The sequence below is a fragment of the Melospiza georgiana genome, chromosome 3 (assembly GCF_028018845.1).
Source record: "Melospiza georgiana isolate bMelGeo1 chromosome 3, bMelGeo1.pri, whole genome shotgun sequence".
Classification (NCBI taxonomy): Eukaryota; Metazoa; Chordata; class Aves; order Passeriformes; family Passerellidae; genus Melospiza; species Melospiza georgiana.
In genome coordinates this window covers 81,349,988-81,371,559 of record NC_080432.1, presented here as the reverse complement: position 1 = coordinate 81,371,559, position 21,572 = coordinate 81,349,988, and the positions used below count along the sequence as shown (strand labels likewise).

Below are 21,572 nucleotides of genomic sequence, written 5' to 3'. Positions count from 1 at the left end.
TGGAAAGGATTTTCACATATGGAAATCTACAAATATAAACGGAGGTTGTGGTTCCAGCTAAGATAAAAACTGCCTGCTACTTCTCCTCCTGAGATTCCACTGCTTATTGCTTAGAATGTTGCCAAATTTGAATGACTTGGATCAAAACATTCTGTGACAGATGTTTGTGCAAGCCTGAATATTTCAGGGAATTCTCAGTGTGTTTCTTCCTGAGAATAAGATGCAAGAAATTCAAGCTGGTTTGGGATACCTAATCTAATAATAATATTATTGAAAAGAATCTTCTATGGGCTAAAGTACTTTGCAAAGGTGAACAAAGACATTGTGTTTGGTAAAGTGCAAGTCATGATTTGTCTGTTTGGGGAGAGACTGCCAGCCTTCTGGCCCAGAACAAACACAGCTCTGATTGTGCTTGGAGCTCTTCCTGAACCATGACTGGCAGTGGCATCCCAGCACACCACCTACCCAGCTCGAGCAGTGCTTAAGAAGTGTTTCCTTTTACCTTAGCATTCCCTTTGCTTTGTGTGCTATCCTGAACAGAGCCGTAACAATGGGCAGAAATGACCTCTCTGAACACAGCAGTGCTGACCTATTTCAGATCTTGTGAATGGCATGCACCATTTATCTGCCACTTCTTTAACCAGTTCAAGTCAAGCATCAGTGTCCATGGTAATTACTATTTCAGCAAGGAGTTTCAGCTGTGCCTCATTTTGCTGTTGTCCCATGTTATTTTCTTATTTCTGGGGGAATTCTCTGTCCACGAGGAAGAACCCAGCAGTGATGACATTCCTTTTGAAAAGCTTTGTGAAGATATTTACTGAGAGAGAGCTCAACCATTTAGGATGCTTGTTTTGCCATTTGACTGATTACCTCAGTCAAAACCACTTTTTAATCTCATCACTGGCAGTGAGGCTGTGGAGACCATCTTTACAAGAATCACCCCTTGATGCTGTTTTGTTCTTATTCCTATGGCAGTGTTAATAACTGAATGCCTATGAGCATTCCATAGCTGGATCCTACTTATCTGCAGCAAATACCCAAGCAGTATCCACGGCTTGTATGATAGCCAGGAATGCAGAGACAGAAGAGTGGGTTTTTCACTAAATGAGATATTCCCCATTTCTTCTGATTATTCATAAATCTAGGTTAGTAATTTTTTGAAATTGTTTTGTCCACAAACTGGAATCTGTAATCACTGTTTATATACCAATCATACTAAAAAGGATATTTCCCCATATGAAGTATATACTTATTAGGCTTTATTTTTCTCAGCTTGATTGAACTCAGTGCTCTTGAAATCAGTCTATCAGGCTTGATTCTCAGCTTTAGTAGCAACTATTTGGACCATTCACTCCAGTTACTTTCGGAGAGGAATGTAAATCACCTGGCAAGGATGCATTAAGCCTTCAAAAATGATGCAGCAAAGCAGTGAGTGTAACTTGATCAGAAAACACAAGATAAATAAAATATGCATGGAAAGTTGAGTCATTTGCACTAATTAGAGATTTAAGGGAAGTGAAGAATAAATAGGCTCCTGAGACATTTTAAGGGGACAAATAACAATAGAGCTATGAATTGCTGCAATTCTTATTTTCCTTGCACTTTGAGCCCACTCCAGTTCCCGCCTGAGGAAGCTGTAGTTAGTCTTCACATGCACTGAACACCACGTGCTTACAAGTACATTGTTCTGGCATTCCTGTGGTCACCTACTTTCTCTTCTGGTAACTCAAACCCATCTTTCAGTATCTACAGCTATTTTTGTCATTACTGAATATGTCTGAGGGACTGCTGCTCCAGTGAGTTTATACAAACAAAGGCAAGAAAGAGTCATGTTTCTCCTGCAAATGAAATGCAAAACATGTCACATTTTTAATGCACCTTTTGTCATAGCCACCACTTAACACATTACCCAAATCTTGGTTTACACCTGCAAAGACAAACAGGGAAAAGACACGACACAGGATATTTGCCATCCTAAACCATAGGATCTCCATGGAATGCCAAAACACCAGTCAGGCCTCTTTAAGGGAGTGTGAACCAAATGAAGAGTTGGTTGTAGAAATTCATTAAATCAGGTAAAGATGTAAAGATTAAAAAATGTGTGTTTGACTTTATTCTTGCACATAATTGCAGATAATAAATACACATTTAAAAAAACCCATTAAAATGTATTGTATTAAATCCACAAATTCTGGGCAAACAAACTTTCCTACGAGTACATACTTCCCCCATGTAACCAAAAGACACACTTCATGTAGTACAGAATCTTGTACAAAATTATGGGGCTATCAGAACATAGATGTGTTTTAGTCTTTCTTCCTGTGAGAGGTAACTAATTGTCACCATGGACTAGAATTTTCCCTGATAGAATAAACTCAGTTTTTGTCAATACTCTTACTTTCTTTTTAGTCCTTGTGTATAGTAGAGGTGGCCTTTGAGTCCCAGTAAATATCTGTATTGTACTTCAATATCTGTATGTAGGCCTTGCCCTGGTAGGTCCCAGTTGATCTTGATGGGCTGCAGCTGCAATGTCCTTCATTGGGCTGCAGCTGTGGCTAGTGAAGGTAACTGGGATAAAAGGGAGTGGGTTAGCCAGTCAGGGAGAGCCTGGAAGGAGTTTTGACTAAGAAGGAGTTGCATGCAGAAGAAGGAGTTAGTGATGTGAAGATCTGCAGCTATAAGAAAAACACTGAGGAGGTATGGGACTCTAGGAATATAACAACACCACTTGTGTCTAATTTTTCCCCTAGGAATCTGTTCTAGGATTCAGACAAACATGTTTCAGATATTTGTAAAGGGTGCAGGATGAATCCAGAACCTCCTTTCTGCAGTCACAAATGCCTTTCTGGACCAAGAGTGCAGGCACAAGTGAGCTCACCTTTTCCTAAGCCTTTCCAAAAGGCACTCACAGGCCATGCACGCTGCTGAGCCTGATGCCACAGAGGCTTCCTGAGTGACTGCACCTGAGGGGTTGGTAAAATAAACCTGTGAAAGACACAGGAGAATGCCAACAGTGAAATCCTTCACTCCATGCCAGAGCTGGGATCTCAGGCCATTTTGTCTTCCCACAGAGCCACTACACAAAAGCCCTCTGCCTTCCAGGAGGCTTCACCCCTTGTTCAGACATTCAGGGTACCACCCAAAGCATATGACAACCACACATTATTTGCATAGCATTTTTTTCCTACATAGTTGGTTAAATTACAGAATTTTGCACAGAGAAATTGAATGAAGTTGTTAAAATAGAAAATATAAATATTTTTGTATAGCTTAAAAATACAATTTTGAAATATCAAACACATGTACTTACTATTTTTCCTTAGTTATCATTAAACTAATAATAGTTATTCTTATTGTTATATTTAACCCAGAAAGGTATGTCCTTAACAAAGTGCAAAACTGTCTAATAAAACTAAAAAAACTAATATCAAATTTTGGACAAAAATATTTGCCATCATGCAATAGTGACCAGCAATTAAGACAGACAAGGACTCTAATTCATTATCTCATAGAACCATTGTGTAACTCCAGAGACATTGATGAGCACAAAAAATTTGCACTAAGATAAGGATGACAAATACAAACATAAAAGGACTTGTGAACTGAAGTGGGAAACTATGAAAATTAATTCTTCTTATGAGCACTGAAATGAAAATATGCCCCATTGGAACAGAAGCATTTGTTCTCAAACTCAGTGCTCTCTTGCAAGAGGATTTTAAAAATCTATGAATATTTAAGAGAAAGAAATCAACTCACCCTGATTTTCCTACACTTATAATGCATGACTAGTGTTAAACATATTTTTGCCCATATGGAAAAAACAAGCAAATAGAAATGCTAGAGACATAGAGATACATGCTAATTCCTTTTTTTAAAGGTAATACTCTTCCTCAGGTTAAAGAAAAGGATACCCCAAGGCAATTTCTATGCTATTGATGCATAAAATCACAAAAGATGTACCTGTAAATCAACAAACATTTTATTTCCAAGGAAAAACAGTAACATCATTAGTTCAGGGAAATTCAGGGGTCATTTGAATTAAAGACCAAATACCAGCTGACTTCAGTGACAGGAGGAAATGGCTTTTGGGGTTAAACCATCAAGCTACATTGTGGTCTAGACTCAATTCAATTTTAGTTGTAAGCAGTATCAGTATCATTGTGTAGTTAACTTTCTTCTTGTGCTTTTCTTTACCTTGTATGTACTGATTACACATGACCAGATCCTGAATCCCTCAAGCCAAAGGAACACAGAATATGCTTTGGGTGTTCTTGGTGGGGTAAGACCAAAATCAGTTTCTCAGCAGATAAGGAAGAAGAAAATTTAATTGTAAATATTCTTTAATACCTTGTTAGAAATAGACTGTACTGTTACTAAAAGTTATAAGCAGTGAGTGTTAAGATAGAGGTTTGAGATATTAAATGAGGGAGTATCAGTGTGAAAGATCCCCCAAATAAGGAAAGAATTTGGAGCTCTGTGTGTGGGAAGGGTGGTTGTGAGGCAAGACAGTACCAGTTTAATTCCTTGTTAGGTGTATTGCATGATGGTGGTTTTTTAGCATGATTAAACCCTTATTTAAGGCAGGGCAGGAAGAGTTTGGCAGTAGATCTTGCAGATAAAGAGAGCTGCTCTGCTGTGCTCTGGGAAGTGGAGGGGGACCTGAAAGCAGTGGAAGAATACTGGGTCTGCTCTTCAGCGAAACAAAAAAACCACAGCATGTGAGTAATCTGATCTTCAGTCATCAAAGTATGTATTCAAGTCATTCTCAGAATAATGATGGGATTACTCACAGGGGGAAGGTTAAGTGCTTTTGCTGAACTCATATCTGGACAGAAGCCACAGTATTCTGTGCAGGTCTTTCTGGAGGTTTTCCCTGCAAACACTGGAACACCCACAGAATTGTAAGAAACATGAAGACTCCTTTCTGCTTTCTATGTAATTATCTCAGAGAAACTCCCTAAACTTAAATTTACTGATTTTTATTTGCTTTAAAGCATGTTGATCCTCATATAGGTATTATTTTCTCCTAATACCAGGACCAAATTCTAGGACAGTGCAGTGAAGAATAAAATCTTTTATTAAGGGGATATAAACCATTACTCTGGTTTCAGAAGTCATTTAAAGTAATAAAACTGTGCAGATATAATTGAAAAACGTGGTCATTAATTTCTACAGCATATAGAATACAGTATTAGAGATATCTTTTAGGGTGGGTACATGGCAAAGATCAAGGAAGACCTGTTTTGATGAGACTGTGCCATGAGACTAGGGGCCTAAGAGGGGAAAACCCTTATTTCAAACCAGGGAGGACTGAATTCACACAGCCCAGGCAAGAGAGGGCTGTCTGAACCTCAGCACACAGATGTTCCTGTGCTGCTCACCTCAGACCAAGCAAAGGAGATGCAGATCCTCAGACAAGGAAGAAACCCCCAGCTCTAGACATAGACTGAAGAAGGGGAGGTGGGAGAAAGCCATAAAAGGAGCAGCCAGAATGATGCATTCCTATCTATCAGTTTTCTATGGTCCAGAGTCATAAGACAGAACCACTGCACCAACAATGTGTTGATGCACACATGAGGCATAGCAGCAGTGGCGTGTTTTGACACTGACTAAAACTGTTACTAGTAACTCTTCTATTGATCAGTGTCCTCCAGCTACCATCTTTTGGATTCTATTTTTCTAACTGGTTTTGTGTGATATAATAAGGAAAAAATCAGTTACAGACAGCTGTTCTGTGAGAAAAATGGTGAGTGGAAACCGTTTCTACCAAAAATTAATAACTAAATCCACTTCTGTGCAGAGAGCCTGAATAAGAGCCATATGCCATTTATTCTTTTCCACTGAGGACTATGAAGACCTTGCTGGAGGCATTTGGCAAAGTTGCTGGTCTAGCTCTTAGAAGTTATGAAAAATCTGATGCTCGATGTAAGCTGAAATAAGTGAGAAAGGGTGCACTGAAATAATGGTCTGGAATGAATGTGACTTTAAATGGGATCAGACAGTTTAGTTTTACCTAAACTAAAACCATAATAGATCCAGTGAACACTTTTTCCTAAACCCCTAATAAAAATACATTTGCCATTCAACTGAATGAATATACAAACTATTTGCACATTTTGCAAACTTAGTATTACTTTTTCAGTCAGAAGCTGTGCCATAGAATACTTTCCTTTTGTTAGCAATGGCACCATTTCTAGTAGAAAACTTGAAAGAAAAAGAATAAATTAGTTTAAAATTATTGATATGACCTGATGCAATGATAAGGCTTCTCTCTTGAATTTTAACACTTTACTGTGTTCTGAAGTCTCAAGCCTGTAACTGGCAGCTGCAACGGGAAGAGACCAGGCAGGGCACTTTGTTGTAGGTTTACAAATCTAACTGCAGAAAATGTGAAGCAAAGAATTGGCATTTTTTTTTTACATACTTGTAATCAGGTAGGTTCCAACATTTACAGTAATCATTCCAACTGGTCACAGCAAGTCAGTTTAAAGTCTGAGTAAGTTTGATTAGGGATCTAGAAATCCTATCAATTTTCTGCAGTAACTCAGTCACTTTGAAAAGGTTTCATACAATTCCTCTATTGAAAAGGGAAGACAGAATACAAAGTAAAAGGCACAGATGTTATAGAACAGTCACATTTCTTGAATACAGAGATCATATAAATTAGATAGTGATTAAAATTGGGAGCAGCCATTTTGCTGCTGCTTTATTTGTCAGTGCTGACTCTTTCTTGACCAAACATCTCTATTTTTTCTGATGATGCACCACTATGTGCTGGAGGAATCTTTTCTGAACAGCTTTTCTTGTTTCTTCCCATTTCTGTAGCTTCCACCAAAGTATTAGTCAATGGTTTTCCCAGTGTTTCTGGAAGCATTATGGTTAAGATTCCACTCAGAAGAGCCATGATTCCAACAAGCAACTGGAAGAAATAAAGAGTAGGTGTAAAGGTAAATAAGTTTTTCAATCTGACCATAGTTTTGATCTTGCTTGGGGGTAAATCTATAATAAAGTACAAGGAACTGTAAAGCAAAGATCATAAGTCTTAAATGTTGCCCGTATAAAGGATCTACCTTTTTGTTGCATAAATGAAAAGATTATGCAGCAGAATTAATGAATGAGCAAGTGAAGTGTTTTGTTCACAAGGGATCAATACAGTGCAAGCAGGAATAATTCTGTTTGAGTAAACAACACATTACCTTCATTGAGTATTTCAGTATCAAGAGTGTATTTAAGAACTGATTCTAGGATTGCATACATTTTTTTTACAGGCATGTTCACGGAGCTACAATTTCCCTGCCACCTGGAATCTCAATTCACACTCCAGCTCCTGTGTACCTCTACCTGTGTGCTTGTTCCTTCTCTACACAGCCAGACTGGAATTTCTCAATAGGGCTCATTGGCCCAGAGCCACAGAAGTGCACATCTGTGCTCAGGAGAGCTCTTCAGCATCTGCTAGCCCCCAACAGGAATACTTTGCTAAACTCAGTTTTGAAGAACTGTGAGGAGTGCAGGCATCTACTGACATTTGCACTGAGATCACATTTTGGATTTGTCCATGGTGTACACAATTCCACAGCAGCATCATAAGTGGTGCAAGGATCAGGATAATGTGGGGTCAGTAGAGAAACACTCACTTGTTCCAGGAATATCTACTCTTTCCATTCACATTCCCTTCACACAGACATTTCTATTTCTTGTTCAATGACACCAACTCCCACTTTGCTCCTCTGAGTACAGAACAGCATTAAACCCCTGACAGTCCTCCAACACCAGGTTATAAATGACCTAATTCTCTCCTGATAGAAAAGCTTTCACACAGAACATCCTGCCTGGTCTCAGTGTTTTTCCATTCTGTGACTGTGAACTTTGATGCTGTACTATCCTTATCTTGCCCTGTGCTGATTCTGAAGTCTGTCCTTTGCTCAATGCATTCTTTCCAAGGTGAGAGAGAACATTTGGAATCACTGTGCCTACATCTCTCACACAGAGCTTGAGACAAGAGCTGCCCAGCTACCATCTGCAGCTAAGCCAGACTTTAAGTCAGGAAGGTGCTTTAAAATCAGAATTCCCTACTGTAACCTTGAACAGAGCTATTTGCCTGCCCATGCATCATGCTGGTTTTGCTTCCCTTCCAAAAAAAGAGAGGAGTTTGTTTTGTGTATTCTTTTAAGAAGCAAAATGCAGTGTTGCTTATCCTCCTTTTTGCTTTGCAATAAATATAGAGGCCAGACAAAAAAAAAAAAAAATACTGCTAAATACTACAAACTACAGTGAAAATAAAAGTCATGGTCTTACCATGAAAGTTAAAAAAACCCAAATCCTAGCAGTAATAGGACTAGAGGAAATGGCACAAACTGAATGAGATCATTTTAGATGTGTATGTGGCAGGAATGATACTTAAAATATATATTCCAAAATATTAAAATCTCATCTCTGAGTGTCAAATTTCTTCTCTGCTATTCAGACATGATTTTCTGCCATGGAAAGACAGGATAAATTGACACATGGCAGCTATTCCACAATATCCTCTTTTATGTACACCCTTTAGTCTGTCAGAAGTTTATAACTGAGGATATCGGGGTCTGTAATGGATATTGAATCTTAGGGACACCCACAAATTTGGAGTGTATGAGAACTGGGTCACTAGTGGTACTCAAAAGAACAAGCTTAAAGTAACACTGTGTGCTTTGAATATGTGTGTCTTTTCTCTTTTCATTATTCTTTTTAGACACTTGGCATTCTTCTCATGTTTTCCCTCCTCATGAACCTACCTCTCATTATTCCCCTGAGAACTCTCACTATTCTCTAAGTGTACACACCACCATCTTTCCTGCCTTCTCATCTCATCTCTCATAACTCTATTTCATCCCATGTTAGTTTCCTTTTCTTTTTTTCCTCTTATGTGAAAGCTGCTGCATGCTGAGTAATTCAGTACATTTCCCTTCTCCCTGACCCTCAAACCCTTTTCCAGTACTTCCTACAACAGACAGAGTATGAAACAATCAAGTCACAGTGTATTAATTCAAGGACATCTACCTTTTCAAGGGCAGTAGCCACAGTTATCAATGAAGGGACTCACATTTGGTAAATGCAACTCTTTTGCAGTCTTGGCACACTTCTTCATAAGCATCTGACATAATTTAACCCTCACTACAAAGGTATGCATTTTGCATGTATGTATTTACTCTTTTAAATACACAATTCAGTATCAGAAAATGTTCTCCTGATATAGTCAAATGCTTATGTGTACAAATAAAGTGTATTTGTGTTATTGTAGAAGGTATTTAAGTATGTTGAACTTAACTTGACAGGCATACATGGTTAAATGCATTGTGTTTTCAGGGTGTTAATTTGAAATCTGAATTTTTGCTTAGTCAAACTCTTAGAGTGTCCCCAGCACTTCAGTACAACCAACAGCTTCTAACAGATACCACAGAAATCTTCAGAAAATATTTGCCATAATTTTTCTTATGCCCTCTTCCCTCTATGCTGCAACATTTATAATTCTGCTGCAGTCTAAGACTGGGACTTGATACATATACTCCAGAAGAAAAGATAATTTGAATTAAATATCCCTACAAAATAATACCTTTACTTCTGAGAACAAATTATTATTAAGTCTGCTATTTATATTTATAGGTATATTTATATTTACATTTATAATTATATTTACATCTGATGGCTCTAAATCAATCTAAAATGTGATCTTATTGACAAAATTCGTACTTCAACAAAAAAGGTTATATTTCAACACGAAAAAGCAATAGTATTTGATTGAGGGTTTGTAATCATTTATTAACACCAGTGTGGGCTTTTTAAATTTATAATTTATGTTTTTTCTGAGAGAAAAATCAACCCTGTTAAAGAGCTATTGCAACATAACTCTTAACAGCTGAGAAACAGAAATAGGTTATATTGTTTTACTGCACATTTTCTATAAAGTTGTCACATGAAAAACATACTTGGCAAGTTATTAAATTTATAGACTTATTGAAGATTTATAGCCACTCAAGATGCTTGCAGTACTCACAGGTGGCATAACTGTGCGTGAGGCAGAGTGCCAAACAAACAGCAGTAGTAACTGTTCAACAGTGTGTGGTGTTTGCAATAGATCAGGGTGATGTGTATCAGTTTACTTACAAATGTAATCCATTTGATTTCACTTCCATTCCAAAGCACTTACTTGACCTGAGACTTGGCATGCTATGCTCCAACTCAAGACAAGCCTATTTAATAAGTTGACAAATGCTCTATAACAGGAACTAATAATGGAAACATGTTCACTGTGAACTACTACTCAACTCTACAAAAACTCTGGATAACTTTTGTACCCTGAGAGTTGTTCATAGCTGAAATAATTCCTGTGTTTATACTGCCATTTGCACTGCTCTCCAAAACATTTGAGCAGTTCCCCCTCTGTGGTTTAACTGCAGCACTTCTGCACAGATAAATCTTATTTCAGAGTAAAGGCAAAATGCTGACAAGAGGAAAAAAGAAATGTTTTCCCATGACCACTCTGCTGCGCAAATGTTTCTTTGTCTTTTCTGGGATCATATATTGGTGGAGACATTGTTAAGAAAGAAAACATTTTTAGGAACTTGAATAAATAAATTCATTTGTGGTCTCCTTCATCCTCTTAGTTTTCATCAAAAACAACCAAAAGTAATTAATTTAAATAATGAAATGAGCTCACAAGAATTCTCTGAAACAATCTATAATTAAAGACTTTTTAGTTGCCAAATCAAAGGGACACAATGCCCTTGTTTAGGAAACTCCAATATGATGGAAAAAATTTGACTATGAATCCAGGTTAAAGACACATCCCATTACACTTTCACTTTCTGACGTGTATACTCTACATATAACAGCAGTGCTCTAGTCACAGTGAATTCTAAGGGGTTTTTGAGAGAATTTAAACTATTCTAAATCATTAATAAACATTTCTTTACTTAAAAAATTTAATACAAATTTTGGAATTCCATCTGGTTTTACATATATAAGCATAATTTATCCTTCAGGAGAAAAAAAGGATTGAATTGCTGCAGGATTTCTAAGCAGCAAATGCTTCATAATAGAAATGCAATGAAGAAATGTGATTCATGTGTGAGCAGGGAACACATAAAATATTTTGTAGTACTGAATCTACTACATAATGCCCAAAAGGAATGGTCACACCTCTCTTTTCTGGGGCAACTGGTGGTAAAAGACAAAACCTAGTGGTAACCTGACCTGCTTCTGTTGCTTGTCAAAGTCATCATGAAGCTGATCAATATACCATTTCTTTGTCTTTTTCTATCTCATGAATTGTTTTGTTCATTGCTGGTGAAAAACACAGAACAAGAGCTTTGGGACAGGTGAGGAGAACAAATATAGTAAGCACAACACCTTCTTGATCTTTTGGGAGGTTATTCCAAAGATGCAACCTCCCAAAGGAGCCATGGAAATGTTAAGGCATAATGTAAAAAAATCCAGCTACCTGTGGTTACTTCAGGAGTGGAAGAACTATGCCTTTGAAAAAAAGTTAAAGTAAATCAGGAGCATGGTCAAAAGCTGCTGGGCCTGCAAAAAAGTCTGGACTACAACACTTCCTAAATGTTACATGATAAGTGCAAAATATTTTTATCAATTTTATGCTAGGATTCAGAGCATAAATATTTTTCTGTCTTCTATTATAAAAACTTTTCTGAATATTTCAGCAATTCAAAGTCTTTCTTTTGCTTCAGCAGCACATTTTTAACAATATGAGGTTACTAGAATTGGGACTTGAAAATTTCAAACTAGAATGGTTTACTCAATTTTCTTTTTGAAATAAATGTTCAGCTTTTGCTTCCTTTGTCACGTGAAAAACATACTTAGTAAGTTACAAAGAGAAAAAAAGTGACACATACACCTATTCAAAAAACATTCACCATTGAAATAAATACCTACAAGTGGCATGAAAATCCAGACACTTCTCAGATAAACACAGAAAGGAGCAACCACGCTTCCTACACGGCACATCATGCTTCCACTTCCAACAGCAAGTGATCTACATAGAAAAGAATTTGAGTAAGAATTCCGGCAGTTAAAGGAAACAATTAGAAATGCACAGACACTTAAAACATCAGTAAGATTTGTGTCTTTAAGCAATTATACCAAGAATCTGTTGCCATGCCAATGTAAATTTATATTGTAGTGAAATTCAGCTACTTCTGTAATTAAGATTAAAAATATAATTATCATTCAGCACAGATCATGGGATTAATAACCAGGATTTATAAGAAAGGCATAAAACATGTTTAAGAAAGAATTGAGTATTCTTCTAGTTCCCCAGTAGAACCTATCAATGCACATAGAAGGCAAAATAAATAAAAAACTATGGTACAACCAAACTCCAGACAGCTATGAGGCAGCTGAGGAACTCATCCCATCCCCAGTCTTTCAGACCATCCCCACTGATGCCAAGAGCTGCTGGATCTTGTGTAGAATAACAAATTAATGAATGAAAATTAATTAATTAATGAAAAATACATAACTGGCCAAAGTTCTTACCTTACTATTGTTGGGTACAGTTCTGCTGTGTAGAGATATATAAGGCCAAATGCCACGCCTATGGAAAATTTTCCAGCCATATTTGCTAAGATAATTAATATATTGAAATCCTATTGAAAGAGAGCACAAATAAATATATCACCAGAAAATTACACCCTTCCAAACATAATTTACGTTCTTCAAAAGTTGTGACACTTCTTTAAACAATAAGCAATACTCATTGCTTGCTTTTTAAAAATTGCTCAATAAGTTACTAGTTTCCACATCACTTTTTACCAGTCCTGGTTCACTGAAGCCCTGGGAGCATTTTATGTGTGACTCCAGCAATGACATTGAAACTTGTACTGAAAATACAGAAATCTATCTTAGACTGGCAGCTGCAACTTAAAACCAGCCTTTAATTAACTATTCTGTGATTTAGAAAGAGCAGCTGCATCTACTGACTTAAGAGCCTTTAAAATCAATTTCTGCTATAGGAACACTTCCAAGCATACATGACTAACCTGAGGTATGAACATAATTAAAACACAGATCAGTGCACTTAAAATAAGGAACGGAATGAGTGTGTTTCTCCTTCCCAGTTTGTCCATCGCAATGCAAGCAATGATATAGCAAGGCAACTCCACAGCACCTGTCAGTATGAAATTATCTCAGTTTAAGTCATGATTGCACATATTCATCTCATAACTGTAACTTCCTCTTTATGGGGAATTTATCTGATCCAGGAGCTAGTGACACAAAGTAATATCTAAAGATAACCAGTGTGTTGGGCTAGTTCATTTGGTTACAGAAAGTGTGACAGAAGGCAGAGAACAGCCTAAAATACAGAAGTGGGAGTGGAGAAGGACAAGGGAAACAGGTTTCACAGCACAGAGCAGCTCCAGTTCTCTTTGGGGTGGAAAATTACAGAAAAGAGCAAGGCCACAGTTCTGTTTCTATGACACTGACACTTCTGTCTGAAAGCTCTACATTTGCTGCTCTTCTCCTTCGGGTATTTTCACATTAACAGCTCAAGTGTGCTCACAGGGAATATTGCTAGTGTCACTCCACTCTCAGGATTTGCCAGCTTCCACCTGGACAGGAAACAGTAGCCACACCAGAATCAGTTCAAAATCATCTCAAAGTAAAAGGCAAGAAAGGTCTGTCCACATCCAGTTTTCTGAGTAAGCTCCACTAATACAGAGTGCAGTTCCAGCTTTCTCCCTTCTCCCTGAAAAAGAGGGCTTACAATATCCCACTCTTAATACAGATCATCCTGTCCTAATGTTTCTTTCCAGAGAAAAACTTCTGCTGCTCCAAATGTCCTGGCATTTGGCTAGACCTGTTTGCACTATGTAAACATGATTTGCCCCTAGACAAATAATACTGAGCCAAAGCCAGTTTGGACATGTTTTAAGCCAATTTGCTCAGGAAGAATGCGACTATGTCCAATAGAAAACCAAGGAAGAACTTAAGATACAGCCCTGAACAGCCTGGATTCCTTTATTAAGTACATATAGAGCATGTCAATACACCTGTAATATCAGGAAACAGTATTTTGGGGTTGTGTTGGAAAAAGCAGGTTCTAATTCTTCAGGGTCTGTTAGTCTGCTAAAATATTTTTAGAAGAGGTGGGTACAGTGAACTCCACAATAGCAGTTTAGTTATCTGTGCAATACCAGCACCCACTCTTCAACATATCAGTCTAACAATACACTGTAATACAGGACAAAACAAACTGGAATAATGAGAGCCCCAGTCCTTCTGTGAGCCTGTGTACACCATCAGTCACGTTCACTTCACTGAGAGTACTCAGCTGCACAAAGCAAAGCACATGATTTAATTCTTCACTGGCTCAGAGCTGCAAGTCTGATCTAGAGTCTTCTGAAGTCAGTGGAATATTTTTACTGATGTTAACAAACTTTGGATCAAGCCCTGAATGCACTTTGGCTGCCTTTATAAACAACTTACATGCCAGAGAAAGATTACAGCCAGAATGGTAAAATTAAAAGAGTATTACCACTTAATTAAAAAGACACTTCTGAGAAAATGAAAATGACTCTTCCTTCTGACAATTATGACTATGTTTTCTACACAGACAAACTCAATATATCATGACTGTAAGTGATAAAAGGAATATTTTTTCTCCCATTTTCCTAGTTTGTGCCTTTAACAGAGCTGTGTGAATTTTGTATTGCTTGTCTGCTTCCCCTGGTGTTTGTGTGGATTTGCTATAAGCTTCCAAGGCAAAGAGAAGACAAGCCAGAATATGGTTTTACAATCAGAAAGACAGAGAAGAATTCTGAGCACCCACAAATTCTAATTTTTTTTCTCAGATACAGTGGAATTTGGAGTGAATGATACTGTGTTAGTCAATTCTATGAAAAGTTAGCAAGAAACTTTTCAAACAAGGTTCACAATTGAATGAACAAAGTAAAAAATTGGCTGTCAAATCTATAAACATTTTTAAATGTTTGTTCCAGTTCTGTCATTAACAGAATAAGGTACAAGAATATTTACCTATGAGAAAGAGATTTAAATATTCATTGCCTCCTAGGCTGACAGAACTGAGGGAGAAGACGTAGTACCCCAAGCTCCCAGTGAACCAGATCAGCCAGACTGTGATGGTCCTTCTTGCAATTTGCCAGTTACAAAACAGGTCTAAGATGTTGTGCTTCTTTGCTGAGGATGTATCATCATCACCCGTTCTGCCACTGGCCACATCGTCTTGTTGGACTGAGCACAGTTCAGAAACTTTGCAGGGAGTGCTGACTTTATTCCATCTTGCCATTGTATCAATCACTTTCTGTGCATCTTCATATCTTTCCTCTGACAGCAGCCAAAAAGGTGTTTCTGGGAGCATCCAGCAGCACAAGACAAAGGGAAGAGTTGCTATGGATAGAAATATCTGATAGACCCACCAGGTCCGAACCAAAAATCCCACGAGTGCCACAATCATAATTCCCATAGCAAAAAAAGCATGGACATGCATAGAAGCCCAGGTTCGTGCTTTAATGCCAACAAATTCAGTCACATAAACAAAAGCCACAACCAGATAGCCACTTGAAACCTGGGAGGATGGGAGAGAGAAAAGAAAAAAACAAAACAAAAAACAGAGTGAGGTTTGTTTCTCCTCTCCCTGTGCACCAGCAGTAAAAACCAAAGAGCTATCAATGTTCTACATCTGTGTATGCTAAATTGTCACCACGCTGGCCTGTCTCACACTGACAGAAAAAAAGGCAACCATGAAAATGAGTCAGCTGGAGAAAAAATGCACTCAAACCTTCTGACTACGTGGACACTATTTTAAAATGTGATGTGAACTAGGATGTTTCTCTGTAGTGAGGGACAGCCAGCCAGAGACACCTGTGAAGAAACTTAATTTGCTGATGTCATTCAGCCCTTCTCCTCCAAAAATCAGGTCCCTTAATGACATCACAAACTGGATGCTTGGGAAAGAGAGGTCCCCTGAAGTAGTTGTCACTTCTGAAAATCTTGATCTCGGCTTTTAAGCAGAATATTAATACCCTGCATGTCAGAAAACTGCACATTTATGAACAATTACCTTCCACACCCTTGTAAAATATCTCATTAAATCAAAGTTTTTGCAATATTGGAAGAGAATCTCATATACATACACAATTACAGGTTCTCATATGGCATCAAGTGAATGCAATTCCTGGCATATTCTGCATAATAGTATTTCTTCACTGAATATATATATATTATTGAATATATACATTTCAATTTCTCAAATATCTCAACATCAAATTCCTGGTATCTTAAAACATTGCAAAACACAGCTAGACAATATAGACTAGAAAATATTTCAGTATATTGTTTTGATTAATTGTTTTTCCCATTAACAATATTCCAGTTACCAGTCTCCAATTCTGAACCCACTGATAGGAAAGCTGCACTGACTGCAGTGGCACAGGGCTAGAGTTTAGGAGTGCACCTTGCAAATCAGTCCCAGTGGGCAGATAAAACCTACAGCATCAGCCTGGTCAGAGCCGTTTGCCTTTCTAAACCACCACAGAACTGGCATCAACAGCCAAGGGAGTCAGCAGAGGGACTCCTGTAGATCTCACTGTTTAAGGCTGACATGATACAGTTTTTCCTGCTAGGAAATTCAGGCAAAGGGAGTTCCAGGTACAAGGTCCTGTCTTGACTAATGCACTGTCAGCAGAACAAAATAAATGATGGGAATATTTTTAAATATCTAACCCATGTTCAATAAGTTAGATGATTTTTTTGTGATGGCATTCTAATTTCTTTATGCATTGTGTAGTGAAAATCTCAGGAATGTCCTTTGGGCTGTAAAATAGTTATTTAAAATTGGTTATTATGTATAAATATTGAATATGTGTCAGATATTGGATGTATACCACACAGACACAAAATTGTGTGTATGGCTCTGCATAAACACATATACTGAAATACCTTTAAGTACATCTAGTACTAAGTACCTTTAAAACATCTAGGTGTTAAACATATCTGCCTATGTATTTAGTATTCCAGATACAGCTTAAAAGACCAAAGAGATGCAAGCAAGAGAAAATGTGCATCTCTCCTCCATCACTCAAAATGGTAGAGATAAAAATAATACTTGTTATAGATTTGCTAGTTAAAGAAAAAAATATATTCCATTTTTAACAATAAGGAGAAAAGCAACAGCAGCTGCAATGCAGAATCCAGAGTTTGCTGCTCACACTTGGTATTTAATTACCAGTCCAGCAGAGGTTGGGATGGAGGAAGTAGCAAACACTGCTTCATACAGACGCTTTCTATTAATTCAAAGAGGAAAACTGCTGTGGTCCAAGAACATTCAGACTCTCCCTGCTCTGCCGAAATAAGTGCAACAGACGGGGCTTTAGAATAATGAAGTGGGAGAGGAAATAATAATAAAAGGGAGGTTTTCCTGAGAAGGGGTAAGAAATGGCACGGAGAAGGGCCAAGGGTGAACGTCCTTTCTTACCATGGCGAGGAGAAAGCGCACAATCACAAAACTGTAGTAGTCAAAGGTGAAGGCCACCGCGATGCCAAACACAAACTGACCAGCACTTGTGAACCATATAACACGCTGTCTTCCCAGTCTGCAAATCACAGCAGTAATGAAATCATCAGTAGCCACAAACATTCTATTAAAATACACCTGCAGCTCCAGAGAGCCTAGATGGAAGTTACTAACTCACCACAGAAATTCTGGTTTAGTTACCTGTATTAATTTGTCGGCAATTCCAGCTTCTAAGGAAAAGGATGAATGGAACTTCCATTCCACAATTCTTGGCTGGAAGCAATGTGCAGTGAGCATTACATATGTGCACCCCCAGTTTTAACTTCTACATAACTGATTGGTAATTTTACTCTTATTGATGAGGACATAGATCAATTGAAAAATTGATTTATGTCCTCATAAATAGGAGTAAAATTCAGCTATTTTATATTAAGTAGCATCATGTTAATAATTTCTGACAAAAGTTGGCTGGGATACCATGCCATCTTTTGTCAAAGTAACAACCAATTTTGATAGTAATAGAAGGTTTCTGTAACATACCTTTGTCCAGTTCTTTAAAATTGAATTCTCTAATAAATGACAATCACACAGCTCCCCATAATTTTCTGATTTCTGACAGCACATATGCATACATATAAAACCACAGAAATCTAGGAAGAAAGTAAACTAATGGCAAAAAAATAATGTCAAACACTAGCTGCAGCAGTAGATAAGACTCCACTGGGAATTCACTACATTCTATCTACAAATGCTCTGTAACACAAACTGCGTGGAATTATTTTTCTTCCCTGATAATAATTCCTTGGTCTCTTATTACCTCTTCCATTGCAAACAGCTTTTTACAAATGGGGATATTACTTTTAGACAGAGAGTTTGAGGAATTTTGGACTGGTTTTTTTTTTTATGTGAGTATTTTGTAGTCCAGTAAAATTCCTCCTGTTTTTTCCCAGTCTTGACCTGAAGTCATGATTTGGTCTTTGATCCCCGCCAGGAAAGATCCCAGTAAGTCTTAGCTATCAGAGCTCTTCTATTGGGAAATCTGTTAATTGGTAATGGGAGGGACACACAAGCTTATTTCCCATGAGCCAGGATGTGTCAGAAAATAATAACTTGTAGCTGTAAATTCTGCAGCTGTAAATCTGCAACTCAGAATGTGTGTATTATCTTAACTGGTTGTCCATGGGTTGAATTAATGGAAATGAGAACAATACAATCCTAACCTTATAAATCATGTCCAAGTATTAATTAATAAAGTTATGAATAATTTAAAGAAACTCAAAACAGATGTTAGTATTATATTCTGGTTTTGTATTAAATACAATTTTGCAAAGCCTGGGATTGGGAAGCAGATTGATTCCATGTGTTCTAAAAGCCAAATTAAAAAGTTCATAATTGTTTTTGCATTCCCATGTTGTGACTGTCACTCTGTAGTGCTGTGCTAATGAAGGAAAATCAGAAAACAACACTCCTGATCTCCTTGTCCTGCTTACAGTCTTAGATGTGGGATGAAACATCACTCTCCACCCAGCAGAACTGTCAGTCAACAAGCTCCTTTACAGAAAGACATAAATAACTGTAAACCAGCCTTCAAAGCAAAGCACAGGTACAAAAAGTGCCCAAGACAAAGCTAAGTTCAACAGAACTTGGATATTTGATTCTCATATGGCCAGACAGGCATGGCTGGGTGCTCTCTGAGGCAGGAACATGCCTGTTTGTGTTGAGAGAGGAAACCAGCTGAGGCAGGAGAGCACAGATGTACACCCCAAGGCTCACTGTTGCTTCTGAATCCAGCTCTGATGCTGGATTTCAGTGCACGGGCTGAGATAACACCCAAGGAGGAACTGTGGGACAGGAATGGGCCTTGGAACTGTGAGCAAGAGTCCCTCCAGGACTGATGCTCCTCGTGCTCAAACAGAACTTTGTACATGCTGCAAATGAGTGAAGCTACAGCACAGCTCACCCACACCCATTTTTCCTCTTATGTTCACAAGCTTTCAAGAGACTGAAGTCTAAGCTAATTTTTCAGGGAAAACCTACAACTGGACAGCAAGGAAAAATATGGGTGCTTATTTTATGAAGTGGGGCTTGATTAAACCCTCATAGCCTTTGCATCAGCTCCATTGAGTTGTATTCATGACACAGGTTAGGAAAGGTGATTTTCAAATACATGATATTTAATCTTCTAATAGCCCTTCAGCTGTTTGTCATACTACAAAAAAAAAAAAAAATTGCATTTCCATGAGGAACCTCTTCTCATGAAAAATGAGGTGAAAATCTATTCCCAGGTTTTACCATTGCTATTACAATGAGCTATTGCTATTCCTGTCAAAATAAATAACCAACAAAACAAATAAATAAAAATATAAAGACAAATACTTAGCTGCACAGGGCAGTTTCAGGGATCAAGGTCTAGAGCAATGGATGAGAAAGTATGAAAAAGTTTTTAAAGTAAATTATTTGAGAATATATTTTAAAATTAGGACTTGTTATAGGAAAAAGAAACCAAGTTAAACAGATCTGTGAGCGAAGCAAAATCCAAACCTCCTGGATGTTGCATCTGTAGTTATGAATGTACAATGAATATAGAATAGAAACAACAAAAACAGGTAGATACACGTGAAGTTACTGTAGTCTGAATTTTCAGAGGATGGCACTTTACCTGTCAGCAATGTCACCAAAAATCACTGCTCCAATCAGGACTCCAAGCATGAACGTAGGCTGGATTAATTTTGCAAGCCATTCTCGGTCACAGACCAGATCCCACTCTGTAACAACAGTGCTCTTCCACTTTGTATCATCATAGAGAAATCCATCGGAACAAGGAAATACAGACTTGTTGCCTTTGTATTCGTACGCCAGATCCAAAGTGACTTCTCGTTTGGACCTGCTGCATTGATCAAGTTCCCAAATTTCTCCATTTTCCAGCTGGACTACAATGTAGTTTTCTGTTGATGTCCACAGTGTCCAGATGTCCTCTATACTTGATGCAGAGGAGTTGTGGAAAAGAACACTACTCACATTTCCAGGGAACCCACATACAAAGTTAGGAGTAACAGCCATGAACACAGATGCTAAGTAATGGATACCACATGACATAGCTTGAAAGACAGATGCAAAATAAACACATGCTTGAAATCTGTAAAGGGAAAGAAAACATTTTACTGAGGAAAAGCCCTCTATACATGAAAAAAAATATTCAGTGTAAATGTTTGGGTAGATCAGTAAATGGAGATATCATTAACGTGTCTAGTGTTTTGTTGTGTGGTGCTGCTCCAATATTAGCTAAGCTCTGCAAGAGACCAAAGATGAGAAAAAGATCCATAATTTGGAATCTATTGTTAAGAAATGAGTGCTGCTCTTAGTCATGTGTTCAGTCATACAGAGAAGACAATTTAAAATGAAACAATTTGGACCTTAAACACTTAGTTTGAAGCAGCCTTCCACCCTCCAAATCTCTGCAACACATCCCCTTAAAATAAGGCCTCAGATTACTTGGATGCTTAGAAAAACCAAAATGTTGCAACCTCAGGTTCTTAGGAGTAGAGATATGTACATCAAATAAACCAAACACATTAAGACCCTCATTCCACCTACTTGTATCTCTACAGCTGAATTCCATCTCTTTTCCATCTCTCTTTATTGCAGCCAAAAGACAAAGAGAGAATACATGTAGACACAGGTAGAAGATGGAATCTGAACAATGTGAAATGTTTTGTAGCAAAACAGAGCTCTGAACTGGGTTGGGTTTTGGCTTAGGCAGGGTGTGCAGTTATCCATTAAAGATTGTATCATAAAGCAAACCTAGTAAAAGAATGTTTTATACCTAGCCTGAATTTGGGCATTTTAACAGCTTTTAAAGCTTGCTTGAGATGCATGTAAATCTTAGTAAAAAAACTGCACATGTGTTCAGAATTTCAAAAAACTTGCATTGAACTCTAGTGTCACTGTATGCAAATTCTAGACATTTTCTGATAATTTAAGCATAAGGAGTTGTTTTCTCAATTAAATGTTTAAATTATGCATCTAATTAATAGAACATCTGTTC

General features: G+C 37.7%; 1 protein-coding gene across 2 annotated transcripts in view; it reads right to left on the bottom strand.

Annotated features, from left to right (window-relative positions):
* Positions 1-5,394: 5,394 nt before the first annotated feature.
* The window catches only part of SLC22A16 (solute carrier family 22 member 16), a 33,089-nt gene continuing 16,911 nt past the window's right edge, over positions 5,395-21,572 (bottom strand). Inside the window, exons 2-8 of one of the 2 annotated variants that reach the window (XM_058021407.1) lie at positions 20,187-20,663; positions 17,489-17,606; positions 15,031-15,580; positions 13,035-13,162; positions 12,532-12,641; positions 11,929-12,028; positions 5,395-6,919 (exon numbers count right to left, since the gene is read on the bottom strand). In XM_058021407.1, coding sequence (XP_057877390.1) covers positions 6,707-6,919; positions 11,929-12,028; positions 12,532-12,641; positions 13,035-13,162; positions 15,031-15,580; positions 17,489-17,606; positions 20,187-20,663 — 1,696 coding nt within the window. In that variant the 3' untranslated portion in view covers positions 5,395-6,706. The remainder of the gene's footprint in view (positions 6,920-11,928; positions 12,029-12,531; positions 12,642-13,034; positions 13,163-15,030; positions 15,581-17,488; positions 17,607-20,186; positions 20,664-21,572) is intronic. The other variant, XM_058021408.1, reaches the window with a different exon arrangement.